The sequence below is a fragment of the Oncorhynchus masou genome, chromosome 19 (assembly GCF_036934945.1).
Source record: "Oncorhynchus masou masou isolate Uvic2021 chromosome 19, UVic_Omas_1.1, whole genome shotgun sequence".
Taxonomy (NCBI): Eukaryota; Metazoa; Chordata; class Actinopteri; order Salmoniformes; family Salmonidae; genus Oncorhynchus; species Oncorhynchus masou.
The window spans coordinates 14,321,395-14,335,928 of NC_088230.1; the positions used below are offsets into that span (position 1 = coordinate 14,321,395).

The window sequence follows — 14,534 nt, forward strand, 5'->3', positions numbered from 1 at the left end:
TTTCCAAATACCTGTGCTAACATGACAGCATAACAGTTACATAGGAGATTACAGTGTAGGTAAACATTGTTACATAGTACTTATAGCTGTTATACCTGGCTGTGTTATAATTAGTACTACTATGTAGTATAATAACTATACCAATCTATTTAACTCCCATGTACATTTTGTTTACCTGAACAGTTTTCACAGTATTCCTGCGTGTATCGTTATTATAGCGCAAGTCATCCCTCTCAGATGTCTCTTGAATGGGTGGATGTGGACCACTGCCGTAAGTGCAGCTAAAACAGGAGTGGGCATCACAGCCATTGTCCATCAAATACTTCAGCATGGACAGGTACTTCATACTGAACATGACAGTGGCCGGGAATGAGGTGGGGTGAGTCAGGACGTAGGCGTTAACGTTGGCCCCATGCTCCACCAACAAAGTGACCAATTCGATACTACCCTGCCTCACGGCCACCAGTAGCGTGTTGAAGGTGTCTAGGTTGGGGTTGGCACCGGCTTCTAGAAGCATGGTGGTCGCTTCCACATTGCCGTTGGCGACGGCAAAGTATAGAATTGTGCTGCGATGATCCTCGTACATCTTGGAGCGGTCCTCTGACAGCATGGCATTGACATCGTAGCCGGCCTCGATTAGGACCTCCAGGACTTCATCCCTGTTGCACTCTGCGGCAAGATGGAGGGGACTGATGCCACTGCGATTCACTCTGGACTTGCTGGTGGCTTTGATCAGCAATGACACGATACTGAAATAGAAAACCACACAGGGGAAATTAGAGGGTGCCCAGAGTTGAGGATCAAGGGGTAGGGTTGCAAAATTCCCCCAAAACATCCACGTTTTTCAGAAATCCCAGTTGGAGTTGTCCCAGATGGAGAATTCCATCCCTGGTTTTAACCCTCCTGATTGTGGGTATCCTCCAACCGGAATTGTGTGCTCTATGAACTGAATGATTACTGTAGCATTTTCATTAGTTCAGAATCCCTTTCTAACTTATGTTTCTTCCAGTTGATGTGCGGACTCCTGGAGGAATGTGCAAGGCAAGTCGGTAGTCGGAAACATAAACTAGGGGGTAGGGTAGTGTAAAGGATAGAGGCAAGGGGCAGAGCACAATCATTATTAAAAAATATATAACATGTGGTTGCAAGCACCAATGAACAGGGTTCACTGGATCACAGAAAGGTCAAAAGATCAGTTGAATAACAAAGCAAGCACTCTATCATGTAGAAACTATCTTCCTTTACATGGAATCAGTGAAAGCATTACCATGTTTATCTCACAATGCCACAAGGATGAAGCAAGTTAAGTTTAGTCTAGTGCTGTGGGTTGATTATATTTCTCAAATTCATTAGAGGCTACTTCACTGAATCTATAGGTACAATACTCCCATATTAGAATGTAGCAACTATTTTTTCTCAAACCCATTAAAGACTGATGTAATGAGTCTAAATACAAAATCTGGAGTGAATCTGAAGTATGGTTCATGAGGAAAGATGATTGCAGATGATTTTCAGCATTAGTGTTACATATGCAAATGAGTTGTTAATATTTTTTTTTTTGAGACATCAAAAAATCTTAGGGATGTCCATGATAGCGATAACACGTTTCAAGTTGAAAATCCACTGTGGAGCCATTTTACAGGGGTTTAAATGTACACCTAAAATCTGATTTTTGATTTGTCAATAACTCAGTCATCTTTTTACCAATCCCTTAGATTTTCTCAAACTAAGTTAAGAAATGTACCATGGGCATACATTCTAAATGGTTAATTTGGTCCTAGTGTTCATGACAATAAGAATTTTTAAGTGTTTTTAGCATATTGTAGCATATCAATTTTATGTTCTGAAACTCTTTAGGGACTATTGTGATGAGTCCAAAGACCACATTTGGAGTGAATCTGACTTTTAGTCCACAAGAAGATTTTTAATGATTATTTAAGCACTAGCGTTATATAGGCAACAATTAATGATGCACTATGCAGAAATCACGCAAACATTTCCTTTTTGCTAAAATTTGAATAAGTTGCGTAATTTCAGTTCATGTGACAAAAAAGCAAGTGTAGTATAGATAATCATTGTATCATCTTTCCGTAACCAAAAATATTGTATTTTCAGCTGTGAAGCTGGTGTACAAAAAATGTACTTAATAAGGGGAAGCATAGCAATAGCACACACAGAACAGATCTACTGCCTCATAGACTTGCTTTCAATGAGAATGACAGATCAATAACTCACATTTCTATGTGGATTTTGTCAGGTCGCCCAAAAAGTTACACATTGCTGCTTTAAAGGGATAGTTCAAGTTTACAAAATTATATATTAGTTTCCTTATCTTGTAAGCAGTCTATGGACAAGGTATGAAATGTATTCGCATTTGTGGCAAAAACCCAAATAGAAATCATGGGACCGATATTACAATATTTTCGTCAAATCATCTGAAAGTATCGAAAAATGTATTACAATGCTTAACAAAGTCACTTATAGATGATTTGGGTGAGCTATCACTTTAAGAACCTTAAAATGGTAAAAAAGAAACAAAAATAGCTTCTTAGCAAATAGCATTTTCTCAATCAAGAATTTAGCTTGTTCTGTCTTGCGTGTGGTCTGTGTGGGGATGGGGAAACTGAAAAGTAGCTGTAATTGGCATAGAGATTTGAAACTATTTTATTAACTAATTTAACACCTGGAGATGTCACCAGGCATGCCAAAACTCCATCCTACCAAAACAGGCTGAAAACAGACTGAAATAGTTAAGTATTCCTTTTAAAATAATGACACAATGGTGGAAGACTGTATATAAGCAATTTGCTCACCTTGTTCAAGCCCATGATTACATACAGTGCCTTCGGAAAGTATTCAGATCATTTGACTTTTTACACTTTGTTACGTTACAGTCTTATTCTAAAATGGATTAAATAAATCCTCAGCAATCTACACAATTCCACATAAATGACAAAGCAAAAACTGTTTTTTAGATACCTTTGCACATTTATTAAAAATAAAGAACAGAAATACCTTATTTACATAAGTATTCAGTCCCTTTCATATGAGACTCGAAATTTAGCTCAGGTGCTTCCTATCTCCATTGATCATCCTTGAGATGTTTCTTTTTGTGGTAAACTCAATTGATTGGACATGATTTGGAAAGGCACACGTCACGTCCTGACCATAGAAAGCCTTTATTTTCTATGGTAGAGTAGGTCAGGGCGTGATTCCCAATTAAAGGCAGCTGGCTATCGTTGTCTCTAATTGGGGATCATACTTAAGTAGAATATTTTCCACCTGTGTGTTATGGGATATTGTTCTGAGTTAGCACTTAGCATCTCATTAGTCACGGTTCGTTGTTTGTTTCTTTATTTGTTTTGTTCTAGGTTTTTCACTTTAATAAATTATGTGGAAACCATATCGCGCAGAAGCTTGGTCCGACCATCATTACGACGAACGTGACAACACATCTGTCTATACAAAGTCCCACAGTTGACAGTGAATGTCAGAGCAAAGACCAAGACATGAGGTCGAAGGAATTGTCTGTAGAGCTCCGAGACTGGATTATGTCGAGGCACAGGCCTGGGCAAGGGGACCAAAAAATGTCCTAAAGAACACAGTGGCCTCCATCATTCTTAAATGGAAGATGTTTGAAACCTCCAAGTCTCTTAATAGAGTTGGCCACCTGGCCAAACGGAGCAATCGGGGAGAAGAGCCTTGGTTTAGGAGGTGACCAGGAACCTGATGGTCAGTCTGACAGAGATCTAAGCCTTTCCTCATTAAACGCATGACAGCCAGTTTGGAGTTTGCCAAAAGGCACCTAAAGACTCTCAGACCATGACAAACATCATTGCACCATGCCTATGGTGAAGCATGGTGGTGGGAGCGTTATGCTGTGGGGATGTTGTTCAGCAGCAGGTACTGGGAGACCAGTCAGGATCGATGCAAATATTAACGGAGCAAAGTACAGAGAGGTCCTTGATGAAAACCTGCTCCAGAGCGCTGGGGCAAAGGTTCACCTTCCAACAGGACAATGACCCTAAGCACACAGCCAAGACAACGCAGGAGTGGCTTCAGGACAAGTCTCTGAATGTCCTTGAGTTACCCAGCTAGAGATCGGACTTGGAACATGATCAAACGTCTCTGGAGAGACCTGAAAATAGCTGTGCAACAATGCTCCCCATTCAACCTGACAGAGCTTGAGAGGATCTGCAGAGAAGAATGGGAGAAACTTCCCAAATACAGGGGTGCCAAACTTGGAGTGTCATACCCAAGAAGACTTGAGGCTGTAATCGCTGCCTAAGGTGCTTCAACAAAGTATTGAGTAAAGGGTCTGAATACTTTTGTAAATGTGATAGCAGTTTTTTATTGTTAATAAATGTGAGAGAAAAAAATCCTGTTTTTGCTTTGTCATTATGGGGTATTGTGTGTAAATTGATGAGGAAAAAAACACAATTTAATACATTTTAGAATATGGCTGTAACCTAACAAAATGTGGAAAATGTCAAGGGGTCTGAATACTTTCCAAAGGTACTGCAGATGGCCATGAAATGAGCGGCTCCCACGAATGGAGTCAATAAATCATCAGTATCACCACAAGCGAAACTGCAACATTACCAGCTATTAAGACTTAAATTATTAAATCATTAGCTCTTGCTGAAGCAAGCACACTGTTTTTTAATGTTTTAGTATTATATAAAACTAGAAAAGTACATTTCCTGAAGAAAATGTGGTGTGCTTTGAAAGTTGGTTTGGTGTCACTAGCTTGAATGGTTCAAGAGTCACCGTCGGTGAGTTGTTTTATGCTAATTTATGCAAATATATACAGTACCAGTCAAAAGTTTGGACACACGTTCTCAATCAAGGGTTTTTCTTTATTTTTACTATTTTCTACATTGTAGAATAATAGTGAAGACATCAAAACGATGAAATAACACATGGAATCATGTAGTAATCAAAAAAGTGTTAAACAAATATGTTTTATATTTGAGATTCTTCAAAGTAGCCACTTTTTGCCTTGATGACAGCTTTGCACACTCTTGGCATTCTCTTAACCAGCTTCACCTGGAATGCTTTTCCAACAGTGTTGAAGGAGTGGTAAATTACAATACTTCCCATTTAAGCCTATGGAGCTCTTACAAACATTTATAATGGTTATAGTTCTAGCATGCTAGCAGATTGCCACGACTTCCGCCGAAGTTGGTGCCTCTCTTTGTTCGGGCGGCATTCGGCAGTCGACGTCACCGGCTTTCTAGCCTCCACCGATCTACATTTCTTTTTCCATTTGTTTTGTCTGTATTGTACACACCTGGTTCCCATTACGTTTGAATTATTTCCCTATTTAACCCTCTGGAGCCATCATGGTTTTGTACATGTTTATTGCTGTCAGTTGTCTCGTTTATGTGATTCTGGATTTTCGTTCTCCTTGTGGAAGATTATTTTTGAGTAAAATTACTATTATTACTCATCTCTGTATCCTGCGCCTGACTCCGCCTTACCCACATCACCTAGACTCTGACAGAAACAAGCACCTTCAATCTACCTATGGAGGAGCACGTCCAGCAGCACAGCCATGGATCGCGTGCTGCAAACCATGGAGTGATGGGAGAGGGGAGTTTTCCAGCAACCCCATCATCATCACCCCAGCTCCCACAACAACCCACACCGCTGTCCACCCCTCCTTCACCTGAATCCAGTGCGATTCGGCTCGCGCTCCCAACGGTATACGATGGACGGCTGCCGGGTGCCAGGGGTTCCTACTCCAACTGGGGCACTACCTGGTAACCATTCACCCAGCTCTTTCGGGACGCGAGAGTGTAAACGCCCTTATCTCATGTCTGACTGGTAGAGCACTCGAATGGGCCAACGCAGTCTGGGGAAGGGAAGGACCGACATTTGACAATTATGAGGATTTTATCCACCACTTCCCGGGCAGTTTTCGATCATCCACCTGAACCAAGAGCGGCGGGGGAATCCTTGTATCATCTCAGATAAGGGATGAGGAGCGCACAAGACTTCCCTCTAGACTTTCGAACTCTGTCAGCCGGCGCGGGATGGAATGAGCAGGCCCTGATCGACCACTACAGGTGTGGTCTACGCGAGGACGTTCGTAGGGAGCTAGCCTGCAGGGACACCAACCTTTACCTTTGACCGGCTGGTGTACCTATCCATCGGGCTGGATAACCTTTTGGCCTCCCGCGGACGTCCAGATTGAGGTCCGTCAGTTCCATCCCCCCAGCACCTCAGATCCAATGCCAATGGAGCTAGGAGGTGCTGCTATGAGGGGGACCGGAGGGGGGAGGCATTCCCTGCACCACCTGTGGCCACAGAGGGCACACTGCTGGTTGGTGCTGGGGAGGTTCTCCAGGGAGTCGAGGCAGCAGGCAGGGCACTGGTGGATCATCCCAGGTGAGTAGGCACCCAACACACCCAGAGCTTCCTGTTTCACACGTGTGATTTTATAGATTTTCCTGAGTTTTCCCTGCATTCCCAGCATAAGGCGCTAGTAGATTCCGGTGCAGCTGGGAACTTTATTGATCGTTCATTTGCAATTAGATTAGGGATCCCTATTGTTCCTGTTGATGTGCCCTTCCCTGTACATGCCTTAGATAGTTGTCCTTTAGGGTCAGGACTGATCAGGGCGGTCACAGCTCCACTATGTATGATAACGCAGGGGATCATAAGGAGAGAATTAGTCTCTTTCTGATCGATTCACCTGCGTTTCCTGTGGTGTTGGGGCGTCCCTGGTTGGCCGATCATGACCCCACTATTTCGTAGAAACAGGGGGCTCTCAAGGGATGGTCACGTCAGTGCTCAGGGAGGTGTGTAGGTGTTTCCATAGGTGCAACTATGGTGGAGAGTCCAAACCAGGTCTCCACCATGCACAACCCTCTGAATATGCCGATTTTGCTCTCGCCTTCTGTAAAAAGAAGGCGACTCAATTACCACCCCATCGACGTGGGGATTGTGCGATAAATCTCATGGTAGACGCAGCATTTCCCAGGAATCACGTGCATCCTTTGTCACAGGAGATGGCAGCTATGGAAACATATGTCTCCGAATCTCTGGGACAGGGATACATTTGCCCTTCCACTTCACCTGCCTCCTCAAGTTTCTTTTTTGTGAAGAAGGATGGAGGGTTATGCCCGTGTATTGACTATCGAGGTATAAATCAGATCACTGTGAAGTACAGTTTCCCGCTGCCTCTCATAAGCAGTGTTACAGTCATTGCACTGGGCGTGCTTCTTCACAAAATTGGATCTCAGGAGCGCTTACAACTTGGTGTGTATCCGGGAGGGGGATGAATGGAAGGCGGCATTTAGTACCACCTCTGGGCACTATGAGTACCTTGTCATGCCGTACGGGTTGATGAATGCTCCACCAGTCTTTCAATCCTTCGTAGACAAGATTTTCAGGGGCCTGCACAGGCAGGGTGTAGGGGTGTATATAGATGACATTCTAATATACTCCGCTACACGCGCCGATCATGTGTCCCTGGTGCGCAAGGTGCTTGGTCAATGGTTGGAGCATGACCTGTAGCTCAAGGTTGAGAAATGTCTGTTCTTCCAACAGTCCGTCTCCTTCCTAGGGTACCGCCTGTCCGCGACAGGGGCGGAGATAGAGAAGGACCACATTTCAGCCGTGCGTAATTGGCCGACTCCAATCACAGTAAAGGAGGTGCAGCCGTTTCTAGGGTTTGCCAACTACTACCGGAGGTTTATCTGGGGCTTTGGTCAGGTAGCGCCTCCCATTACTTCTGTGCTAAATGGGGGACCGGTGCGACTTCAGTGGTCAGCTGGGCCGGACAGGGCTTTTGGTCACCTGAAGGCTCTGTTTATCTCGGCTCCCATGCTGGCTCATCCTGATCACTCTTTGGCATTTATAGTAGAGGTGGACGCGTCCAAGGCTGTGCTAGGGTACGCCACCAAAGCTCCGCCCTGTGCTTTTTTTCAAAGAAGCTCAGCTCGGCGAAGCGAAACTATGATGTGGGTAACCGGGAGCTGTTGGCTGTTGTCAAGGTTCTGAAGGCGTGGAGGCATTGGTTTGAGGTGGCTAAACACCCTTTCCTCATTTGGACTGACCACCGCAATCTGGAGTACATCCGGGTGGCGAGGAGACAGAACCCTCGTCAGACAAGGTGGGCCATGTTTTTCACCCGTTTTGTTTTCACCCTTTCCTACAGACCAGTTCCCAGAACACTAAGGCAGACACACTGTCCCGGATGTATGACACAGAGGAGCGGTCCACGGATCCCACACCCATACTTCCGGCTTCTTGCCTGGTGGCACCGGTGGTATGAGAGGTGGACACGGATATCAAGCGGGCGTTACATACAGAGCCCACTCCCAAACAGTGTCCAGTTGGGCATCTGTACGTTCCGTCTGATGCCCGCGATCGTTTGATCTGTTGGGCTCACACGTCACCCTCCTCTGCTCATCCTGGCATCGGTCAGACAGTGCGCTGTCTTAGTGGGAAGTACTGGTGGCCCACTTTAGCTAAGGACGTTAGGGTTTATGTTTTCTTGTGCTTGGTGTGCGCCCAGTGCAAGGCACCTAGACACCTACCCTGAGGGCAATTACAACCCCTACCCTTTCCACAACTGCCGTGGTCACACTCATTGGTGGATTTCGTGATGGACCTTCCTTCGTCACAGGGAAACTTTTTTTTTTAAAGTTCTGCCGTCTCCTTCCTTTTCCCGGTCTCCCTAAGGCTCTACAGACTGCAGATGCCCTGTTCACCCATGTCTTCCGGAACTATGGGGTGCCTGAGGATATAGTTTCTGATCGGGGTCACCAGTTCACGTCTAGGGTCTGGAGGGTGTTTATGGAACGCCTGGGGGTCTCGGTCAGCCTCACCTCAGGTTTTCACCTGAGAGTAACGTGCAGGTGGAGAGAGTTAACCAGGATGTGGGTAGGTTTCTGCGGTCCTATTGCCAGGACCGGCCGGGGGAGTGGGTGGCTTTCATCCCCTGGGCAGAGATGGCCCAAAACTCCCTCCGCCACTCCTCCACTAACCCATCTCCTTTTCAATGTGTACAAGGTTATCAGCCAGTCCTGGCACCATTCCATCAGAGCCAGATTGAAGCATCTGCGGTGAACGAATGGTTTCGGGCGCCTAGAAGAAACATGGGGCGCTGCCCATGTGCGCCTGCAACGGGCCATCAGGCGGCAGAAGGCAAGCGCCGACCGCCACCGCAGTGAGGCCCCGGTGTATGCACCGAGGGATCGGTTTTGGCTCTCGACCCGAAACCTACCCCTTCGCCTGCCCTGCCAGAAGCTGGGTCCGTGGTTTGTGGGGCCATTTAAAGTCCTGAGGAGACTGAACAAGGTTTGTTTATAGGTTACAGCTCCCTCCTGAGTACCGTATTAACCCCTCGTTCCATGTGTCTCTCCTCAGGCCGGTGGTGGCTTGTCCCCTCCAGCAGTCTGAGGTGCAGAAGGTTCCTTCACCCACTCTGGACATCGAGAGGGCCCCGGCGTATACTGTGTGAGCCATTATGGACTCAAGGCGTCAGGCGAGGGGCCTTCAGTACCTCGTGGAGTGGGAGGGGTTTGGTCCGGAGGAGAGATACAATAAAAGGACAATAATAGGCCACTCTAAAATGTGCAGTTTTGTCACACAACACAATGCCACAGATGTCTCAAGTTTTGAGGAAGTGTACAACTAGCATGCTGACTGCGGGACTGTCCACCAGAGCTGATTCCAGATCATTTAATGTTAATTTCTCTACCATAACTAGCCTCCAATCTAATTTTAGAGAATTTTGCAGTACGTCCAACCGGCCTTATGGTATGGACAGGCATAAGCTATGGATAACGAACATGATTGCATTTTATTAATGACAATTTGAATACACATAAATACCGTGACGAGATATGGCAGGCCCATTTTTTTAATAAGGTATCTGTGACCAACATATGTGTATCTGTATTTCCAGTTATGTGAAATCTACAGTTTAGGGCCTAATTTATTTATTTCAATTGCCTGATTTCCTCATATGAACTGTAACTCAGTAAAATCTTTGAAATTGTTGTATGTTGAGTTTATATTTTTGTTCATTTATATATTAATTTACTTCTGCCCAATGCATTCAACAAACATTTTGCATTTTCATGCATTTTTGCACTTGAAGTCTATTCAAAATAAATAATGGACACCAGTAGTGAAATCACAGCGTTGGACCGAGGTTACCTGAACGTATCCTCCTGAACTTGAATTGCGTCATCAGTAACCAATCAGAATGGTTATCTGTGGCAAGCTCACATAATGTAGAATGATTCATTATATTTCTATAGACAAGATGGCATTTTGCATAGCAACAAACTGAAGTTGTTTGCACTTTTAAAACATTATCTTTTGCTAAATACATGGAATGTAACGTCTTTCCATCTTGCTGGTTTGGAAGTTATAATCCATGTGTCAGTGGAACAATTTGTCCTCTTTAGTGAGGCAAAGGTTTGATGGTAAATTGTTCCCTACAAGCCCCTGATCAAATTATATCTGATATCATTTACATACATTTACATTTAAGTCATTTAGCAGACGCTCTTATCCAGAGCGACTTACAAATTGGTGAATTCACCTTCTGACATCCAGTGGAACAGCCACTTTACAATAGTGCATCTAAATCATTTAAGGGGGGGTGAGAAGGATTACTTTATCCTATCCTAGGTATTCCTTGAAGAGGTGGGGTTTCAGGTGTCTCCGGAAGGTGGTGATTGACTCCGCTGTCCTGGCGACGTGAGGGAGTTTGCTCCACCATTGGGGGGCCAGAGCAGCGAACAGTTTTGACTGGGCTGAGCGGGAACTGTACTTCCTCAGTGGTAGGGAGGCGAGCAGGCCAGAGGTGGATGAACGCAGTGCCCTTGTTTGGGTGTAGGGCCTGATCAGAGCCTGGAGGTACTGCGGTGCCGTTCCCCTCACAGCTCCGTAGGCAAGCACCATGGTCTTGTAGCGGATGCGAGCTTCAACTGGAAGCCAGTGGAGAGAGCGGAGGAGCGGGGTGACGTGAGAGAACTTGGGAAGGTTGAACACCAGACGGGCTGCGGCGTTCTGGATGAGTTGTAGGGGTTTAATGGCACAGGCAGGGAGCCCAGCCAACAGCGAGTTGCAGTAATCCAGACGGGAGATGACAAGTGCCTGGATTAGGACCTGCGCCGCTTCCTGTGTGAGGCAGGGTCGTACTCTGCGGATGTTGTAGAGCATGAACCTACAGGAACGGGCCACCGCCTTGATGTTAGTTGAGAACGACAGGGTGTTGTCCAGGATCACGCCAAGGTTCTTAGCGCTCTGGGAGGAGGACACAATGGAGTTGTCAACCGTGATGGCGAGATCATGGAACGGGCAGTCCTTCCCCGGGAGGAAGAGCAGCTCCGTCTTGCCGAGGTTCAGCTTGAGGTGGTGATCCGTCATCCACAATTCGCCACCTGGTCGTCAGAAGGGGGAAAGGAGAAGATTAATTGTGTGTCGTCTGCATAGCAATGATAGGAGAGACCATGTGAGGTTATGACAGAGCCAAGTGACTTGGTGTATAGCGAGAATAGGAGAGGGCCTAGAACAGAGCCCTGGGGGACACCAGTGGTGAGAGCGCGTGGCGAGGAGACAGATTCTCGCCACGCCACCTGGTAGGAGCGACCGGTCAGGTAGGACGCAATCCAAGCGTGGGCCGCGCCGGAGATGCCCAACTCGGAGAGGGTGGAGAGGAGGATCTGATGGTTCACAGTATCGAAGGCAGCCGATAGGTCTAGAAGGATGAGAGCAGAGGAGAGAGAGTTAGCTTTAGCAGTGCGGAGCGCCTCCGTGATACAGAGAAGAGCAGTCTCAGTTGAATGACTAGTCTTGAAACCTGACTGATACTACCTGTGGAGCGAAGCGGAATGTTGACCGGGTTGTTGAAGTTCTTATTCGGTAGACGTTGGCTAGCTGTTGGCTAGCTAGCTAGCAGTATCTCCTACGTTAAGGACGACAAATAGCTGGCTAGCTAACCTCGGTAAATTAAGATAATCACTCTAAGTCTACACACTCTAAACTACACAATTATCTTGGATACGAAGACAGCAAAGACAACTATGTAGCTAGCTAACACTACACTAATCGAGTCGTTCAGTTGAGTGTAATAGTTTCTACAGTGCTGGTAGACAGTGGACGATTAGCTAGCTGCTGGGCAGATAGCAGTGTAGACTACGTTAGGACGACGAAATACAATAATTACGCAATTATCTTTGATACAAAGACGGCTATGTAGCTAGCTAAGAAGGAATTGCTAAGATTAGACAAATCAAACCGTTGTACTATAATGAAATGTAATGAAAATGTAACGAAAAGTTATACTACCTGCGGACCGAAGTGTAGATGCGACCGCTCGCTCCAACCCGGAACCGGAAGTCATATATCCTCTCCAAGAAATGTGCTTTCTATGTTTTCCAAAACCTTTATCTGTCTTGTTGTAGTGAGTCTATGCAATAGAATATTCACAGGCTGATAAAGGAATGTTAAAGGAATAATTAATAAAGGAATAGTTATTATTGGGCACATTCTACCGGCAGTATTATTGAAAGAGTTGTGTCAATGTTAGACCAATCCAATTAAAATCAATGGAGCCGTTTGGTGGCCATATTGGAAAATGTGTACAATAGCAAGCCATCAATGTTTAGGCTTTTCCTAGCTTCATGTAAAGTTTGGTGCACTCATTATGATCTTATTACACCAATTATTTATTCAGTTATGGTGGTGGCCATCTTGAAAATAGGCTGCTGGGACAGATCTTGTTCTGTGTAGTTATCATTGGGTTACCCTGTGGTAATAGAGCACATCCCAATGCTGTCCAATTTGGCTCGATATACCCCAAAATGCATACATGTATGACCTTTGACCCCTATGAAAGATTGCATGTTGAGGTAGCCTTTCATGGCCCAAAACATTTTTGGGACCAGATGGTGAATCAATTTATCAGCTTTGGAGCTGTTTTCCAACATCCAACTCACTTTGTGTGAGCAGGTCTCCTCTGATACTGTAAACTGACAGCTTGCTATAATGCTAAAAGCTTAGATAATTCTGTTGTCATACCACACACATTGACCACATAGGGATGAACATCATGGATATCATGCCAATGGATTGAGTGTGAATGATTACATTTACTGACATTAATGACAACAACAAAACACGTTAAAAAGCTAAACACAAAGTAAACCTCCATAAACAAAGCAATGGTTCCAGAAAACATGAAAATATTAATATACAACAATATTACAGAGGACCAAAAAAACATTTTAATAACTCATAGATAAATATTCTACTGAGCAAAGCTTGGGTTAAAGTCACATGTTAAAGGAGTGCTTATCTACCACAACTTCATTGGCAACTCCAGTCAGATATAGTCACTTACTTAACTGACTTGTCATAATTGTAGAAGTCATAGGTCAGCAGGGTTTTTCTGGAAACAATACAATACAACAATGTATGATAATAATAATAATAATAATAATAATAATAATATGTAGGCCAGGGGTATGCAACATAATTATAATAATGTGGCTATCCCTGGTGTAGGCTATTTCTAAAATGGAAATTGAGAATAAACATACAGTGCCTTCAGAAAGTATTCATACCCTTGACTTATTCCGTTACATCCTGAATTCAAAATGGATTAAATCGGTGTTTTTTTCTCTTACCCAGCTACACACAATACCCCATAATGACAAAGTGAAAACATGTTTTTAGAAATGTTGCAAATGTATTGAAATTAAAGTACAGAAATATCTAATTTACTTAAATATTCACACACGTCGCTATGACACTCCAAAGTGAGCTCAGGATCATCCAATTTCCTTTGATCATGCTTGAGATTTCACAACTTGATAGGAGTCCACCTGTGGTCAATTCAATTGTTTGTATATGATTTAGAAAGAAACACACATGTCTATATAAGATCCCACAGTTGACAGTCCAAGGAACTGTCCGTAGATCTCCAAGATTTTATTGTGATGAGGCATATATCTGGGGAAGAGTATAAAACAATTTCTAGTGTTGAAAGTTTCCAAGAGCACAGTGGTCTTCATCATTGAGACGGTGGGAGCTTTTTGAAGAAGGATGAGTTTCTGGTTTCCAGACATCCAGAGCGTGCCACCGTTATCATCGATCCTTTGATTCTCATGACTTTGTAAGGTTTAGGATTGTAGGGAGTCGTGAGTTTTCCTTTGACATGCTGACAGCAGAGTACCATGTCACCTGGTTTGAGTGTCGAGGTTTGTGCTCGGTTCTTGTAGTCAGCAGTCTCTTTCATACGTTGCTTTGCATGTCACATAGCTTGATGTTTGTTGTGAAGTGAGGCATTGTGGGAAGTGTAGTGCAAAGTTTTCTTTCTTGTTGATTAGTTCCGTGAGAGGTTGCGCTGTAGTTTCTCAGAAAACTGTCGTGATTTTGTTTCCAAGGCTTTCCTTCAGAGTTTGTGATTGTGACAGACTTCTTGAGTGTTCTCATTAGGCGTTCTGCTTCAGCATTAGCTCTCAGTCAGTAAGGTGTTATCTTTCTGTGTTTAAATCCAAGGT

The 14,534-nt window shown here is 44.5% G+C and overlaps 1 protein-coding gene across 1 annotated transcript in view; it reads right to left on the minus strand.

Annotated features, from left to right (window-relative positions):
• LOC135505844 (ankyrin repeat and SOCS box protein 2-like) overlaps nucleotides 1–14,534 on the minus strand; it is a 36,752-nt gene that overhangs the window by 1,814 nt on the left and 20,404 nt on the right. Inside the window, exons 7-8 of the mRNA XM_064925032.1 lie at nucleotides 13,373–13,420; nucleotides 176–749 (exon numbers count right to left, since the gene is read on the minus strand). Of these exons, the coding sequence (XP_064781104.1) occupies nucleotides 176–749; nucleotides 13,373–13,420 (622 nt within the window). The remainder of the gene's footprint in view (nucleotides 1–175; nucleotides 750–13,372; nucleotides 13,421–14,534) is intronic.